This window comes from Aythya marila (genome assembly GCF_965140915.1).
Source record: "Aythya marila genome assembly, chromosome: 8".
NCBI classification, from domain to species: Eukaryota; Metazoa; Chordata; class Aves; order Anseriformes; family Anatidae; genus Aythya; species Aythya marila.
In genome coordinates, this window is record NC_139049.1 from 11,718,865 (window position 1) to 11,735,707 (window position 16,843).

General features: G+C 48.9%; 1 protein-coding gene across 2 annotated transcripts in view; it reads left to right on the forward strand.

The window, feature by feature from the left end:
* Positions 1–3,193: 3,193 nt before the first annotated feature.
* ACBD6 (acyl-CoA binding domain containing 6) overlaps positions 3,194–16,843 on the forward strand; it is a gene marked incomplete at its 5' end in the record, with an annotated part of 73,864 nt that continues 60,214 nt past the window's right edge. For both annotated transcript variants that reach the window (XM_082766447.1, XM_082766446.1), the window contains 3 exons: positions 3,194–3,379; positions 8,293–8,357; positions 8,699–8,795. In XM_082766447.1, coding sequence (XP_082622573.1) covers positions 3,194–3,379; positions 8,293–8,357; positions 8,699–8,795 — 348 coding nt within the window. The remainder of the gene's footprint in view (positions 3,380–8,292; positions 8,358–8,698; positions 8,796–16,843) is intronic.

The following is a 16,843-nucleotide window of genomic DNA, read 5'->3' on the forward strand; positions in this document are numbered from 1 at the left end:
ACCTTCTCCCATGCCTGCTGCAGGTCGGGTGAGAGGATCAGGCCCTCCATGCAGTTGCTCCTGAAAGAAAGGCAAGGAAAAACTGAGCAAAATCGAGCCGCAGGTGCTAGAGCAGGGAGAGCGTCGTGGCCTCTCACCATGGAGACCAGACGGAAAGCGAGCGGAGGCCGGGTGCTTCAGATAATTTGTCTCAAATACTTCGTCAAGCCCGTAGCTGTGCAGACAGAGCCAGTCACACGCAGGACATCTCTCTGTCCCCAGCCCTAGGCACTCAGTGGCAACCTCCTGCGCCTGCCTCCTCGTGTTGTCCCCCTCTCTGCCTCACTTTGCCCACCTGTGAAATGGGCGGAGGGGGCCAGGGCAGGCTCAGGCCGGTCTCCTGGGCACGCAGCGCTGCCAAGGTGGCCAAGATCTCCTTACGGGACACGGCGCTGCCATTTGCTGCTGCGGGGGGTGGAGAAGGGAGACGGACTCGACAGCTGTGCCCAGGGAAACTTTCCACCCGCGGTGGCTGCCAGGCTAAATATACTTCGGGACGGGACCCCCGCGGCCACGGCGGGAACAAGGGGGACCTGCCAGCCGCGGGGCCACCCCGCCTGGCAGCCGCCAGGGATCTTGCATCAGCATCCAGTGTATGGTCCCCTCCCCGCTGGCCTTGTCCCCGTGCTGTCCTCTCACCCCAGGGCAGAAATCCTGGGGGGGGGGGGGAAAGGGGATGGAGATAGCCCCTAAGGTGCACCTTCTGCTGGGGACGGCAATGGAGAGGGCAACACAGCAAGGGGCAAAGGACAGCGGGTGCTGGCGACCCTTTTCATGGGTGTGGGTGTGTGGGTGCTGCAGAACCTCTGCTCCCAGCTTCAGCCCCCCCAAAACCCCGCTGCGCTCCCCGAGGGCCGCAGCCGGGCCGCCAGTGCCCCCCAGCGGCAGCGGGACCCGGCCGCGGCGACACCCGCGGTGCCCGGCCCCACGCGTGGCACCGGGACACGGAGCGGGGAGCTGGGAGAGGGGGAAATTTGGCAAAGGTCCTAAAATGCTTGAGAAGTGTTAGGGGAGCCCCTGGTGTCAATGCAGTGGCTGCTTTCCCTCTGTGATCCTAACCGGCATTTGCAAAGCAGCAGGGAGAGGGTTTGTGCCAGCTTATGTAAGCATATTTATCTATCGATCTCTATATATTTATACATACGTATATATATGTATGTATACATTTAAATAAATGTATATATAACACATATATATCTTGGAACACAAGTCCTGTGAGGGGCGGCTGAGGGAACTGGGGGTGTTTGGGCTGGGGAAGAGGAGGCTCAGGGCAGACCTCACTGCTCTCTGCAACTCCCTGAAGGGAAGGGGTGGGGAGCTGGGGGTCGGCCTCTTCTCACAGGTAACCAGTGATAGGACTAGAGGGAACGGCCTCAAGTTGTGCCAGGGGGGGTTCAGGTTGGAAATCAGAGAAATTTCTTCTCAGAAGAGCAGTCAGGCATTGGGACGGGTTGCCCAGGGAGGTGGTGGAGTCACCGTCCCTGGGGGTGTTTAAGAAGAGGTTGGACGTGGTGCTGGGGGACACGGTTTGGTGGGTGACATTGGTGGCAGGGGTTGGTTGGAGCAGATGTTCTTTCCCACCCTCAGTGATTCTATGATTCCATGATTCCATTCACACCTAAATGGTTCTATGACCGTATCCAACCAACAGCTGACTTGGAGCTTTCCTCTCTTTGGGGGCTTCCACTATGCAGGAGCATGCGTGTGCAGTGAGCTGGCTGGGGGACTCCTGGAAATCCCTGCTGGTGGCAGACCACTTCTCCCAGCTGAATAAAGATCATCCATACAGCAACTTGTGTCCTTTGGTACCAAGGGGCTTGGGGCACAGACACACAGGAGGCAGTGGGGCAAGTGAGGGCTGCTGCGTGCAGGTTTTAGAGAACACACCTGCAGAGGAATGAGGGAGCTGGGCTGGGAGAGAAGAGCTGTGAGGTGCCCCCCAGGCCCCAGCAGGAGAGACCACATCCTGGCAGGGTGCCCGTGTCCCACTGAGGTTTCCTGGTGGTGCCCATGGCCCTGGGAAGTGGCAGTGGCTGGTGAGTGCCCAGGACCCTGTGAGTCATGTCCCTGGGGGACTAATTCCAGACTAACTCCACTCGTACTTCACAACACTTTACATTTGAAGGGTCTGCATAGGGACATAAAAAGGTTGGATCAATGGCAGAGGCCAGTGGGACGAGGTTGAACATGGCTAAGTGCCGGGTCCTGCACTTTGGCCAGAACAACCCCATGCAGTGCTACAGGGTTGGGGCAGAGTGACTTGAAAGGTGTGCAGACCAAGAGGATCTTAGGGTGTTGGTTGATGCTCGCCTGAACATAAGCCAGCAGTGTGCCCAGGTGGCCAGGAAGGCCACCGGTGTCCTGTCTTATGTCAGGAATAGTGCAGCCAGCAGGGCCAGGGAGGTGGTCATTGCCCTGTACTCAGCTCTGGTGAGGCCGCACCTCGAGTGCTGTGCTCAGCTTTGGGCCCCTCACTACCAGAAGCACATCGAGGCCCTGGAGCGTGTCCAGAGAAGGGCTACGAAGCTGGTGAAGGGCCTGGAGCACAAGTCCTGTGAGGGGCGGCTGAGGGAACTGGGGGTGTTTGGGCTGGAGAAGAGGAGGCTCAGGGCAGACCTCACTGCTCTCTGCAACTGCCTGAAAGAAAGGTGTGGGGAGCTGGGGGTCGGCCTCTTCTCACAGGTAACCAGTGATAGGACTAGAGGGAATGGCCTCAAGTTGTGCCAGGGAGGGTTCAGGTTGGAAATCAGAAAAATTTCTTCTCAGAAGAGCAGTCACGCACTGGGACGGGTTGCCCAGGGAGGTGGTGGAGTCACCGTCCCTGGGGGTGTTTGAGGAGAGGTTGGACGTGGTGCTGGGGGACACGGTTTAGTGGGTGACACTGGTGGCAGGGGGTGGTTGGAGATGACTGTGAAGGGCTTTTCCAGCCTTAACCCACAACACGCAGCCCGGGCTCCTGCACCAAGCTCAGGATGCGGCTGCCGAGCTCAGCCTCAGCTCCGGGCGGGCCGTCAGCCCCTTTGCCTGAGGCGCTGAGCGCGGCGGGTGCCGAGCGGTCCCGGAACGTCCCTTCTCGGCTCGTTTTTCTCCCCGGGCCGCGGTGCCGCCGTACCGGGGCCGGTCGGGGCGGTGCTGTGCGGGCGGAGCGGCCGCCATGGCGTCGCCCTCGGGGGCGGCCGGCAGCGGCGCTGAGGGGAGCTCGGGGGACTCGGGGGGCTCGGAGCCGGCCGGCGGCCGCCACCTGCCCGCCCTGTTCGAGCAGGCGGCCGAGCGGCTGCCCGGGCTGCTGGGCGCCGCCAGCAAGGAGCAGCTGCTCTACCTCTACGCCCGCTACAAGCAGGTGAGGCCCCGGCCGGCTCCTCTCCCTCACGGAGAGCCCCTCGGTGGGGCTGGGAGGCAGCGGGGACGGGCTCGGTCCCTGCTCTGTGCTGGGCGCCCGCCTGCCGGGCTCCCCGTGCTGAATCCGTGGGGTTTGGATGCGGCCCCGTGAAGGATGGGGATGTTTGTGGAGCCCCATTGAGGCGGGTTGGTGGTTCAGGGGGTCGCCAGGGCATTAGGTTGTAGGGTTGTGGAATGTTCTAGGCTGGGAGATGCTCTTCAGGCGTCCCACTCAACCTTGACCATTCATGATTGTGGCGTGCTCTTCGTGGTCCTGCATGGCAGGGGGCTGCACTAGGTGCTCTTCACGGGTCCCTCACAACCTCAGCCCTTCTGTGAGGGACCCTTTCCCCTTCACTGACACCTCTCCCATTCAGCCCCTGAGTATCAGCAACTCAGGGATGTGCCGTGTTGGAAAGTGCAAGGCGACTTTTCCTGCTCCTCCGGGAGAACTGATGTCAAAAGCACCAGTTAAGGTGCAGAGAGCTGTAGTTGGCTCACCCGGAAAAACAGAAGAGTTAAAACTTGTGTTGCACGTGGAAGATTAAAGGGTAAAAGCTTGAACCTGAGTCACCTGTATGGCAAAAGATTGCCCAGAACCGAATCCCACCCGTTTGGGTTAATAGTTGAAGTTAGGCGCGTACATCTTCCCCATGATTTGTCTCCCACACTGAATACCCTCGTCTGGCTACTGCCACTTAAAAGCATTTCTATTTTTTTTGGTGTAATATTTAATTATCCACCAAGCTGGTGGCTCCCAGGCTGTGGTCTCTGGGCCATGAGTTGTACGCGGTCTGTTAAGAACAGACTGGCCGTGTGAGGCTCTGTCTTGAGGTTTTTCTGGTGCCTGTTTTTTTTAAACAGGTCTCCAGGTTTCATCCTCCTCGTAAGAAAAAGGAGGGGAAAAAAAGTGCCAGGAAAACTTGTAAGAACTAAGACCATGACGAGAATGAGGTGAAAAGGAAGGGCTTTGGTGCAAATGCTTTGTAAGTGTCCCAGTTGGAAAAGGGGAAGTGTCGCTGATGTACTTCTCTGTGAGTGTCAGCAGACTCTAAAATATTTATTAGGGTTGTCTCTGTAAGAGCAATAGAGTATTTAATGTTTCAGTTAAAAATGATTAAAATGGGAAACTCTTTCACAAGGTTTGATACCAGGCAGAAACAGCAGCAATTAGCACTGTCAGCACCGATGTCCAGTCCCCTCCAGCCGAGGGGCGCTTCCATCCCCTCCACCTCTGTCCCTCTTGTCCCCGGCCAAGAGGATGCACGGGAAGAACCCGCCTGCTCCTTGCTTCGGGGCTGTGTCAGCTCCCTGGTTTCTGTGCCTCCGGTGCTAGCTCGCACAGCTGCTGCAGGATTAGGCTCTGCTAACTTGGACTTTTGCAGCGTTTGGGGCTTTAAATCAACGTGATGGCGCTTAATGCGAGTTTTCTCTATTTAATTACAGCAGCCGTAGCAGCATGCGTAATGGGCTGCTAATATATTACGCCGGTGGGCAGTGGTATTGCTCGCACACAAAAGGTGCTGACTCAGATCTGTCCGCTGCCCTTGATTTGGCACCCTTGTCTTTCCTCCGCGCGGTGTTTTATGTTGCTCAGGGCTTTGATTTAGGACGCAGCGCCGTCATAAAAGGGGTGGCAGTAACAGCTGAGCTCTCTGTTAAAATACTGTATATTATTTATTTCCAACTGTTTGGGTATATAACCGTTTTCCTGGGATTTTATTACCTTTTATTGGAGGCCATTTCAGGGTTTTATTACTTTTCTCTCTGATTTTGTTTATGTGTCAGAGACTTGAAAATAAGGGAATTGCTTAGTTGTCACCTCCAGTGAGCTTTTTAGAAGATGTTGCTGGCTTTACGACTCAGGGGAAGAACAGACTGCTTGGCAGGGCTCTCACCTGGGACCCGTTTTGTTTCTCCCCCTGCTTTTGGGCAGATCTCTCATCCTGCCTGCCTTGAGCCTGCAGCGGTAAGGTGAAGGTGGTAGAGCTTGTGGGAATGCCAAAGAGGGGGGCTCGGGAGCTGTGGTGATGGAGACCAGTACAGCATTTGTCTTTCAGAGCAGGCAGCGGGTCCAGAACCTCCCTGGGAGTGACCCGAGGCTGGGAAAGCTGCCCACCAGCAGGATGCTCCGGGCTGCAAACCCAGTGCTGCTGGCAGGGGCTTGTGCTGCCCCTGGGGAGGGTAAACTTAAGGATTTTGGAGCAGCTGGGACTTCCCGCTGCATAAACGTGTTACTTGAAAACTTAGCACGCAGCAGTTTGTTCCCCACCACCGGGAAGAAAAAAATAAAACAGTTGTGGTGTGATGAGCAAGGAGAATCTCATTTTTTTTCACGGGACGGCCCAACAGCTGAGATTTTATCTGGTGGTACACGGCACCAACACATCTCTCAGTCTGTCCAGGAGCTTTTCTGGACGTCGTGACCTCCAGCCGTCAGGTGAAGGCATCAGCCAGGGCTTCTAAATTTCCCTTTTGGCCACAAACGCAGACACAGCCCATTCAGAGCTGCCTGGGTCAGCTTTTTGCATGGTTCAGGAGTCTATTTAGCTAAAAATCCCCTTCCTCGGCTACTGGGCTCCAGTCTCCCCTACCATTAGGTTCCTGTTTGGCTTCTGCTGCATTATGGAGTCCTGCAGCAGAAAGAAGGAAGCCAAGATTTTTTTTTCTTCTTCTCTCCAGCAAAAGCACTGCAAGCCTTTTTAATATATCTCAAAATAGCAAACAGGGCACACGCGTGGTTTTTTTTTCCCCCCACTCTTGATGGATGAAATTTAACTACCGTTCCTTGATTTGTATTACTATTGATGTTACTAACAGTCTTTTCAGTGCTGGAACAGCCTCTGAATGCCAAATCTGGAGAAAAGGAACTGCTGTCCTGTTTTGATGACGGCAGCGAACAATTAATATTAAAAAAGATGATATTTCTTTGATCTGGCTTGGCCAGTTTTGTACCAAAGAATTGCCAGGCAGGCATTTTCCACCCAGATAATGAATTCACATTTTATTTCCGTGTTTCTTTTGTTTTATGGAACAAGTGGTCCAGTCCATATCTGAGCACAGGAGGAGACGTTTACAACACAAATGAGCCGTGACTGATTTACGGGGCTTAACTGTTGCTCGTCCTCTCCCCCAGTTCTCCACAAAACCCACGATGTGTTGTTTTAAAGGCCGGCTGAGATGCCCTGATGTGAAGGGACTGCTCGCCAGGAGATGGTCAGATGTGCAGAGCATTAATTTCAGTTAGTCCCTCATCTCCTCTAGCACTCGAAATGAAAACATGGTGTAACTAATAAATATCTCTCGGCGTGGGCACGCTTGCTCTAAGGCCTGATTAATGATTCCCATCCTCAGCAGAAAATCCCCACCCTGCTAAGGTGAAGAATTGTTGGTTGATTTAAGCACTTCACCTGCCTGAACACTGGAGCATATTTCATTTACAAATAGCAAATAACGGGGGGATGCAATTTGGCGTTGCTCGGCTAACAGCGTGTTTGGCCAGCAGCCTTTGCCCACCTCCAGGCCGTGCCTGCCTGGTGGACCAAGGGTTTCTTGGCCTTTTGTTATCCCTGCAGGACATGCACCGCTTTCCTTAAGCTGAATGTAAAAAAAACTAAGACGAATCCACGCTTTGTGTAAGTCCGTTCCCTTCCACGGTGATATTTTCGTTTCAGTTGGATCCGTTTTGCTGAGGCAGCTGTGTGCCGAGGGCTTTATTCTGTAAGAGGAAGGGGCGCTGATGGCAGCCAGGTCTGGTGAGTCCTCACTGTGTTCACCAGCAGGCACAGAGGCACGTTCACGTCTAAATTCTCCTGAGCTGACTTTCAGGAAAACGTTACCGTGTCTCAGTCTTCTCACTGCTCTTCCTGAAACGATCTTATCACCAGAAGCCTCTCAGCAGCGTGCGTGTGCTGTTGGAGCTGCGGGCAGGGGAAGCCTTTGTCCGTCCTCTCCATTCCCTTCTGTGGGCGAGCTCGTAACGGAGATAGGGCTGCTAGACCCCACTGAAATGAAAAAAGCAGCTTTGTGTGTCACATCTGCACGCCTTTATATGAAAACCCAGCTGAGGCCCCCTGGTGCTAAGTCCATTTCACGCTTTTACGTCGGGATCCGCTTGGGAACCTCGTCAGTTCTGGCGTTTCTGAGCTAGAGTGGAGCCAGAGAAGTGCACGCCTGATTCTGCACCCATCCCCTAAATTTGGTGTGGTGCTATTCCTGTTACTTCTCCCTTTCCCCCTTTTCACTCGTGCCTCCTCGTGCCAGCCCGCTTCGTCTCGGGCGGTTGTGCTCAGGCCTCGACTTGTTCCGCTCGCAGAGTGCTTCCTGTGCAGCCAGATGCCTCGGAGCTGATTCAGAAGCTGCTTGGCGTTCCTTCCCCCTGACTTTGTCCCCTTGCCTTCCCGAGGACCTTGAAAATAATTAAGCAAAGTCTGTTTACTCAAACTTGGTGCGGAAGCAGGTGAATTTCATCCTTAATGAATAATCATCTCTCTAGAAACCCTAATCAACAGATTTTTTTCTTGATACTGGTGGAGAATGAGGCATTTGGCTGAGTAATAAACATAACATTAAGTGAGAAATCACTTGCTGGTGATCCCTGTTGGGTAATGCATGCAAAAGAAATGAGCTGCCTAACAAAATTGCTTCCCTTGCATCACACAAAGCAAGCACAGCGATGCAGAGGTAACTGTGTAGTAATTGAGAGTGCTAAAACAAGGGTAAAACACAGCTGAGTTGGGTGTCAGTACTTTCCCTCAAAAACTTTTCATCTGGCACAAGAATAAAAGGACCCCGAGCCATCCGAACCTGGTATTTTCTTAAGCAAGTTCCCTTCCCTTTGGTTTGTTCTAACAGAAGGAAATTTCTTTTCTTTAGGTGAAATTCGGAGCCTGTAACACTCCAAAGCCAGGCTTCTTCGATTTTGAGGGGAAACAGAAATGGTAAGAGGAAACGCTTGTAAACCCTGCATATTTCAGGCTCTAGTTTGCGTTGCAGCTTGTCTCCTCTGTCAACAGATTACAGCCCTGACTTAGAGGAGGTAAAATTTAGAGTGTCTGCCATGGGATGGCTTTTGTTTAAAAGACACTTTTGTATTGGAGTGCTGCACTGGCAGCAGTCATGGCTTCATTGAAATGTTGGCTGCTTCCACATGAATGGAAGATAGCTTTACAGCCCCTAAAATCATATATGTGACTCTGATTGCCGTGTTCCACCGCTGACACAGTAAAAAGACATTGTGCTGTCTCCGAGTGGCTCACTGATATCTTGCTCTCTGTCCTAGGGAAGCCTGGAAAGCCCTGGGAGACACCAGTCCTCATCAAGCTATGGAGGAATATGTGGCTACAGTGAAAAAACTGGATCCCAGTTGGAACCCACAGGTAGGAAATGTGAAAACACTGTTTGGAAAACAAACCCACATCTGTGTCTTTTCAAAGCCAGCATCGGTTCAGCTTCACACAGACTTCAATTGCTGCGTAGGAAACTTCATTCTGAGCAGGTCAAACTCTAAATCCGTTTTAAAACTCCCCTTTTGTTAAGACTGAAACTTGAAGAACCATCTTTTTCATTCGTAATTGTCTTCATTACAGTAAGCACATGCGCAGGGTTGATTTGGCTGTAGTGATCTAATTTATTTTGCTTTTATGGGTTCATGCTGTATTTAGCATGTAAGGATACTTTTTATCCTTTTCTCATCTTTGTCTTTTCAACTACTCTTTAAATGTTGATCAATACAAAGTAATCTCCATAAAAGTGATGTGAACTGAATGATCAATTCTGAAAATGTTTCCTTTTTGTTTCGATAGAGCAAATTACCAAATCTGATTATGGTTAGGTGCTCCAACATAACAAGCGTATTTTTAAGCCCTGTATGTGTTTGTTATAGGGAGATTGTACTGTCATCTTAATTAATCTGCCTTTCATCTGCCAGGTTTATTACTTGATTGAGTATTTAAGGATCTCTCTCTGTTTATAGACTGATTTTTATATAATTTTTAAGAGGATTGGATTTTGGAAAAATACTGCTTTTAACTGGAGTTAGAATGGAGATATTTTACTAACAGCAAAATGCTGAACGCATATTAATTTCTTCGCACAGTAGGAAATTGATTCTTTTTTTGTCCTGCACTTTGGAAGCAAATTCTAGTTTGAGCACCAGCCTATGAATCAAGAATTTGATTCTCAGTTGTCTTCTGGTACTGCTCTTCAGTCTAAAGAGTAATTGTCTTCTTTACTAGCTCATGTTCTGTGGGTTTGATCCTGTTTTTGCAGCAGGTGTTGTTTAGAGAGAACCCTTTTTAATATCTTGGGGAAAAAGTTTTATGTGCTGTACAGTGCGGTTAGCAAAAGTCAGCCACATGCTGTGTGAGTTCTTGTCCGATCTAAAATGGTCATACAGGAATATTCAGGATTCTACCTAAATTTAAAAAAATTATGAGGAGGCTACCCAGCAGCATAAAGTGAAACATCCTGAATATTCGTTAAACATTGACCAAAAAAATGAATAATTCTTGAACCTTTTGTGTGTAGAGCTTGTGTTTGTTTTGTCATCATGCATGATTTCTCGTGCATGATGACAAGTTCAGCTTGGGGTACTCTTCTCACTTCATTGCTTCAGAGAATTACCTTTTTCAGAGGCATCACCTTCAGGTTACAAAGCTGTCAGCTAGGAAAGTGGAATAATCTAGTAGTTTTCAGATCTTTTTTTAAGAAACCACGAGGAATGGTTTGCAGTGCTGCTCCTTCTCTCTTCCCCTAAGGTGAGGAATGAATGTGTGAGCATGTTTTTTGTTTTGCATACCCCTGTCCTCAGGACTCAGCAGAAACTGGACCGTGTGGGGTGATGCTATTGCACCAGCATGTTTGCTCTTTCATGTGTTGTGCCGTCCTCCCTTGTTTATGGATGGTTGATGCAAAAAGTGTGGGTTTGCAGCATTAAAGAGCAACACTAGAGCTTGAGCAGAAGCTTCTGTGTCAATAGCAGGGCTGAGGGCATCTGAGTGGTTTAAAGATGTGTGATTTTCTTTCTTTGAATGCTTTTTGTTGCAGCTTTTCAACAGATAAGTTTCTCTCACTCATATAACCATGTATTTCTTGACCTTTTGAAACCAATGATGTTCTCTGTGTGGTCTCAGTGCCCGGCATTGTCTGGTTTACTGTTCCTTTACCACTGCACAGGTACCGTGCTTCTTGTCCTTATCCCTTTTCCCCTATTCCTTGCCTATTCCTAGCTAGAAATCTGTTAAAAGAGCTGTGAGAGCTTTACACTGAAGGAATCTGCTGAACTGCAGAAAGGCCTAACAGGAAGTTAAAAGAGCAGAGGATGCAATTTAAAAGTTAGCATTAGAGCACACATGGCTTTGGATTCTTTAAAAGATTCCATCTGTCCTTCCTACAATATTTTCATTTTAATTCCACTCGTCTACAACCAAAATCCTGCCAGGATTCTTCTTCTTCTTTGATCTATCTCATGCTGCAATTTTTTTCCTACCACATCCACTTTGTGGAGCCACGAGAGGGAGCTCTGTTCTTTAAAATGACGGAGGTACGTGCATCGGGGGGCAGTGATGGAATAATAGCTATTTGAGTCTTCAAATTTCAAATTGGATTTATAGAAGAGATCTGTAGGAACATTACGAGGTTCTTCATCACTGTCACTGTCTCCTTTCCATGTTCACCTGCTCAATTTCTGAATTGCTCTTGTGTTCTATAGATTATGAATGAAATACTCCTAGTGTTTGGTAAATGCGATATAAAGCTTGGTACAAATTGGAAAAGTTCAGCTTTTGGATCATTACAGATGGCAGGCAGCAATTAGAGTACGAAGCTGTCACATTTCTCATTGTGTAGCTTCATGAATTTTGCTGTTGGAAGCTGTCCCAATATTACCTGCATATTTTCTCTTCAACTGCTCACTTTGTCCCTTAAAGTCTTTCTTGTGTTATCTTCAATCCTCCTCCTCTCCGGTTTCATGTATTCGCAAAGGGCATTGAGCCTTGTCTTGATCCTTTAGTACAAAGTATGCAAAATGTAAAACTTGGGAGCACTATATAGATAGATAGACAGATAGCTTCCCCAACAGATTTGTTACTGCTCTGTGGCCTTTGGGTTGTCCGTTCCTAATAAATAAAATGGAAATAAATGCAGTGGTTTTCGTGCTGTCTCAACATATCTACTTCTTTCACTTTTCTTGATTATTCCTTGATTCATTCCTTCACGTTGACCTTGCAGTTTCTTAGTGCATTGAACTTTAGTACGTTTTCAGCATCAGACTGCTCTAATGTAGTAATTTTTCTTTGTTTTCAATGGGGACAAAACCAAAGTGAACGTGTACTGATGCAGCAGGAGCATCCTGAATTCGGGTTCAGAAGCACCGAGAACACCACTAACAGGCAAAATCCGACCACCTTCTTCCTGTTCCTACCTGGAGGCTGGAGCACCTGCAGTTACAGGAGACAATTGAATGTGGAGAGGCAGTGCCCACAGCTATTTCCTGCTGTGTGAAGCTAGAATGCTGCTTTTGACAATAGTGGTGCAGCTGTTGGGTCATCTCCATGGGCATTTCCCGTGTTTTAGCTTTTTCTTCATCCTTGCCACCAGCAGGCCGTCTGGTAGTCATGCCTCATCTCTTCTATAAGAACTTTTGTCTAAAACCTAGCAAGGAAGGAGATGTTAAAAACAGCAGATACAATAAAGTATATTGAGATAAGTTATCTTTACGTTCACAAAGCTGCTGTATTTATCTTGAACCCAGAAGTCTATAACCCCTGATCACAATTGCCTTTCTGGATGTTTTTGCAGTTGGATCTCCCTGTTGGCGTGGTCTTCTGATGTTTTGTGTTGTGGATGGTTTTGCTCCTTTTCCCAAGAGCAGCTGTTAGGAGGTCAGGATTCAACTCCTGCCTTGATTCTCCTCTTGGTGCCATCTACCTTCGTCATCTTCTACCTTTTAGCACATCTTTTGTTTCTTGTTCTTTCTTCTGAGTCATTCCTTTTAGTCTGGAGTTCCAGGCAGTGAAAAGGTAATTGCTTGGACCAGCTCAGCTCCATTTGCATATTTCAGAGACATCACCTGTCCTTAAAGTCTATTCACTCTTTCTCCAGAACACAGAATAATTTATGAAGCAATTCTTTTGTGTTCTCTATTCTTAAACAGAAATGTTTTATGCCGTCAACACATCTGACTGCTTCAGAGAGGTGTATGTGTCCCGGCTGCTTCGCTTCTCATACTTTCACCTGTCGTATTCCTGCCTCGCTGGCAGCAAATGCCACATTGCTTTCTGTGGCTTTTGCTGCTATGTGTGAGGGTCCAGGTGCTCTCCCGGCCAGCCACCCGCCCCTTATTGCCTTCCCACGTCCCCCCCTGCATCACGCTGGGGCTCTGCAGTACCTACTCTCTGGGTGTCAGCAGTGGTTTGGGTGATCTGGGGAGGTCTCAAACTGAGTGCTTTGCATCTCTGTGCAATAACTTTGTTCTCCTGTACGTCGCTGTCTCAGCTGTATGCTTGGGCATTGATGGCACTCAACATTTTCGAGGCGTTCTTAGCAGCGATATTTGCTTTTCCACACTCTAATCTCCCCGGCATGTATTTGGTGTCATGGAAATCCCCAGTGGATTTACACCTCTGGATGTTTCAGACCTCACATCAGCACGGGAGTTGGGTCTGTCCACAGGCATGGACCACGCCGAGGCAGGAGCAGGATAGCACTCAGCACCCCAAGTAAGTCCCTTTTGCAAGGGACGGGCTGGAGGTGTGCACAGCACGTGCGGCGAGGCAGTTGGGAGCTGTTATTGATTGTTTCTTGTAACAAGATGGTTCTATGGCACGGCTTGGACAATAAAAAGAAATAATAAAGAAAGCATCCAGAGCTGCTCATCAGTTTTAGCCTTCCATTTGCTGATTGCAGTTTTGGCATCTCTCGATTCTAAATATTTTCTTCTGCTATTTCTTATATTGCACATTTACCAGTTCAATCTCAACAACCTGTCATGCGACTAACTTCAGCGGGGCACCCTTCCCTGAACCGTTGCAGAGGCCTTCTGTCTGTTTGCTTTGACAGCTGAAGTTCACAGGAGGTGTTCGTGATTTTCTATATGTGTATCAGGAAAAAAATGGGCATTTTAACTTAGTTAACTAACTGTAATTCAACCTCATCCATACTGCACAAAGATTTCCACTGTGTAACAAGGGAAGTTGCATTTTAGGAATCCCAACAGCAGAGATGCATCTCTAAGGAGAGCAGAAATAGAGCCTGAGCTCTAAGAAAATAAATGTTTGCTGAATGTTTTCGAAGCTCTCAGAGGTTTGAAATTCCAGTGCTGATGTTTACGGGGAGGAAAGCTGTTTTTCACCTATTGTCCCGTGCTTTGTTTGGGAAGAGGAAGATTGATTTCTCTGCACTCTGGACCAAGTAGTCAGCAGGAGTAAAATACCTCTGTCGCTGCTGGCGTGTGGGAGTACCGAGTCGTGGCAGTCAGAGCAGCCAGGAGAGGACCCCTGGGATTAGGCAGCCCGTCTCATAAAAAAGAAAACAAACTGCAGAGCGAAGAAAAAAATCAAAAGCACCGTTGCTTGCAGGCTCAGAGCAGTCCCGAAAGCTGGAAAGCCTGCAGGTGAAACGCAGATGGATTTGCTCAGTGGCCAGTGGGTGTTTTTGCAGGGAGTACTGCAGGGGGCAATATTTGCTCGGGTGGGCGGCCAGTTGCCCTGTTCCCTCCTCCTTCTCCATTGCTGTAGAAATAACCTTTCCCTGCCACATTTTAAATGCAACAGGCAAGTTGAGGGAAACTAAAACATGGCAAAGGGGGATTTGTAACTCCAGGAGACAGTGGAAGGTGAAACAACTTCTAGGCTTGCAGCAGAGCTGCGTGTGTACATCATAGGAGGTTGCACCAGGTGTTACCAAAGTGTTTTAACAATTGATTTAAATTGATGACCCTCTTGTATTTAAGTAGCACTTCCAAGGCAGTTTAGGTTTTGTGCAGTGTCTCAAATGCAAACTGTATCCAAGTATGTTAACAGGCATTTTGAAATCCAGACCTGATTTTTTTTTTTTTTAAATATAAACCTGGGCTCAGTGCTCAAATTTGCCTTCTTCATGTCTGTCCAGAGCACGAAGCTTTGCTCTTTTTCAGTCTATAGGTTTTATATTTGGTCAGCTTCTGAGAACTACATTAGCAAATGGTAAATCATATTATGTAGTTCCAGATCGAAATATGCAGATTTCCTGCAGGCTGACAATTTCTTCTGGAAATTCAGAAATGCATTGGAAAAACTGGTCTGTAAACAAAACGAGCCCGCCCATCGTGTTTTCCTGTTTTGTCTATCAGTCAAACAGATGTCACCCTCGATAATCTGTCCAAGCAGCCACTCTTTGGGGTTGGGAAAGAGGAGCAGGGTGGCGTAGGCAGGATTACAAGGGGGATGGGGAGAGCAGGAAGGAGAAGACCTGTTTGGGTCTTCAGTGTGTTCAGGCACCTGCTGTGTGCTTAGTTTGGGTTAAGGTCTAAATTTATTTCTTTTGTAGTATAAAACTAATGTAATTGCATCAGGTGGCGTGGGGCTACGTGGAATTATGGCTCTGCTCCTTAAAGCTTGCCTCCCTGCGCCGTGCTAATGCAGCACGCCGGGGAGAGGAGCCTCCTGCGTGCTGCACAGCAGTGCTGCCGGCGTCCTTGCTCCTCTCCGTCCCCATTTCTTTCTGGGTTTGTGCAGGTCTTTGTGTGCCAGTTCGTGCCCGGTGAGTCTTTTGTTTGACTCTGTTTGGTTTTGTTTCACCCAAATGTCAGTAATTGTTCTGGACAATAAAAATGGTAACAAAATGCTGAAAACAGGCAGCGCTGCTTGCTAGCTGTTTTGAAAGCTCCCACCTCAATGGATGGCCACTCTGCAAGATGCAAATCACTGAGATAATTCATAAACTAATCAGACTTTCTCCTTGTAAAAAGCAAATAAGTAAATCAAGGGCACAACAGCAAGCCTATATGTAGTTTTAATTGTCTTTAACAAAGAAGAAAGCACTAGGAAATTGTTAAAACAAAAACAAATCCCTGTGATCCAGCCCAGACTGGGGCGTGTAAGGGACTGCGGTGCCCTGTGGGTTTGGGCAGCCTTACAAACTGCAGAGTTGCTTGTTTTTCTTTTTTTTTCAGCCCAGCTCAGGTATGTGTGTTTGCTGTATGTCCCGAGAGGGTTAGATCTTGACACCCAGGATGGTTCCTCTGCCCTGCTGCCTTCTGCAGCTGTGCAAGGGGCAGGGGCAGCCTCCAGGCACAGGGAGGCAGCGGGCGGTGCAGCCTGTGCCATGCCATTCATGTGCCCCTTACTCTAACACGCAAGCCAGCAGGCAGAGCAACCCATTTTATGTCATCAGACTTGGGGAAATAGCAGTTCTTTAGCTGCACAAATGAAGCCTTAAATGCTTTGCTTTTGGCGCAGTTTCTTTTTTCACTGTTTTCTTGTTCCTTGTGCACAATGCAGTACAATATCACCCTGCAAACACCAAATAAATTTCCCAGTTCTTTTGAAATTAAGGTGGATAATGCTGTACCCCTTACTGCTTATTTATTTTCTCATGTCAATGCTTCATTATTTTAGTTTTGAAGTATTTGACAGAGGTCCTTCTCGTAAACCGAAGTGTCCGTGGGTCATTTGCTACCTTGCTGTCTCTTTGCAGATGTAAGTGCCTTTAGCAGCTGTATTCATGCAAGAAAGCCCAACTCCGACATACCAAGTAGGAGGCAGCGTGTTGTTTACCTGCTTTGTTATGACTGCTGTGCTCTGAGCAGCAGCTGGAAACTCAGCTTCCTCTTTATATTTACTGCTGTTAAAAGCAGCGCAGGCTGACGGGCAGTCAGAGTCCTCGCTCGGGGCCGTGCAGACAGCACTGCCAGCCATCAGGCTGTGTTCGTTGAGGTGAGGGAGGGGATTGATAGGCAGCTCGTGCAATTTCTGCTCAGAACAACAGCAGCAGAGGTGGATGCTGGCAGCTGTTTGCCATGAACACACGTGAGGATGAGGATGGAGCCATCGGATGTCCCCCAGGTGCTTGGTTCTGGCGAGTCGCTCACACAGCTTGTGGGGCTGCCAGCACCAGGCTCTGCCCGAGGACATGCTTGGTAGGTGAGGTCTCTCTCCTCTGCATCTGTATTTCGCTGTAGCACAAAACAAAACGCCAGATCCAGAGTGAGATTTTTAGGTCTTTGGACTCCTGGTTCTGACAGGCTGTGCGTAAGTGAAGAAGTTGAAAAGAGCAAGTGTTGCCTAGTGGAAACAGAGCAGCTGGAACATGTGTCGGTCTCCCACCCCCTGGGAGCCTGTTGGATTGTTCTCTTTGATTTTACATCTCCGTGGAAATTTATGGTCCTAGCACCTTTTATTTATGACGTTGCAGTCCTTGGTCAAGCAGTTGATTGAAATACAGCAGT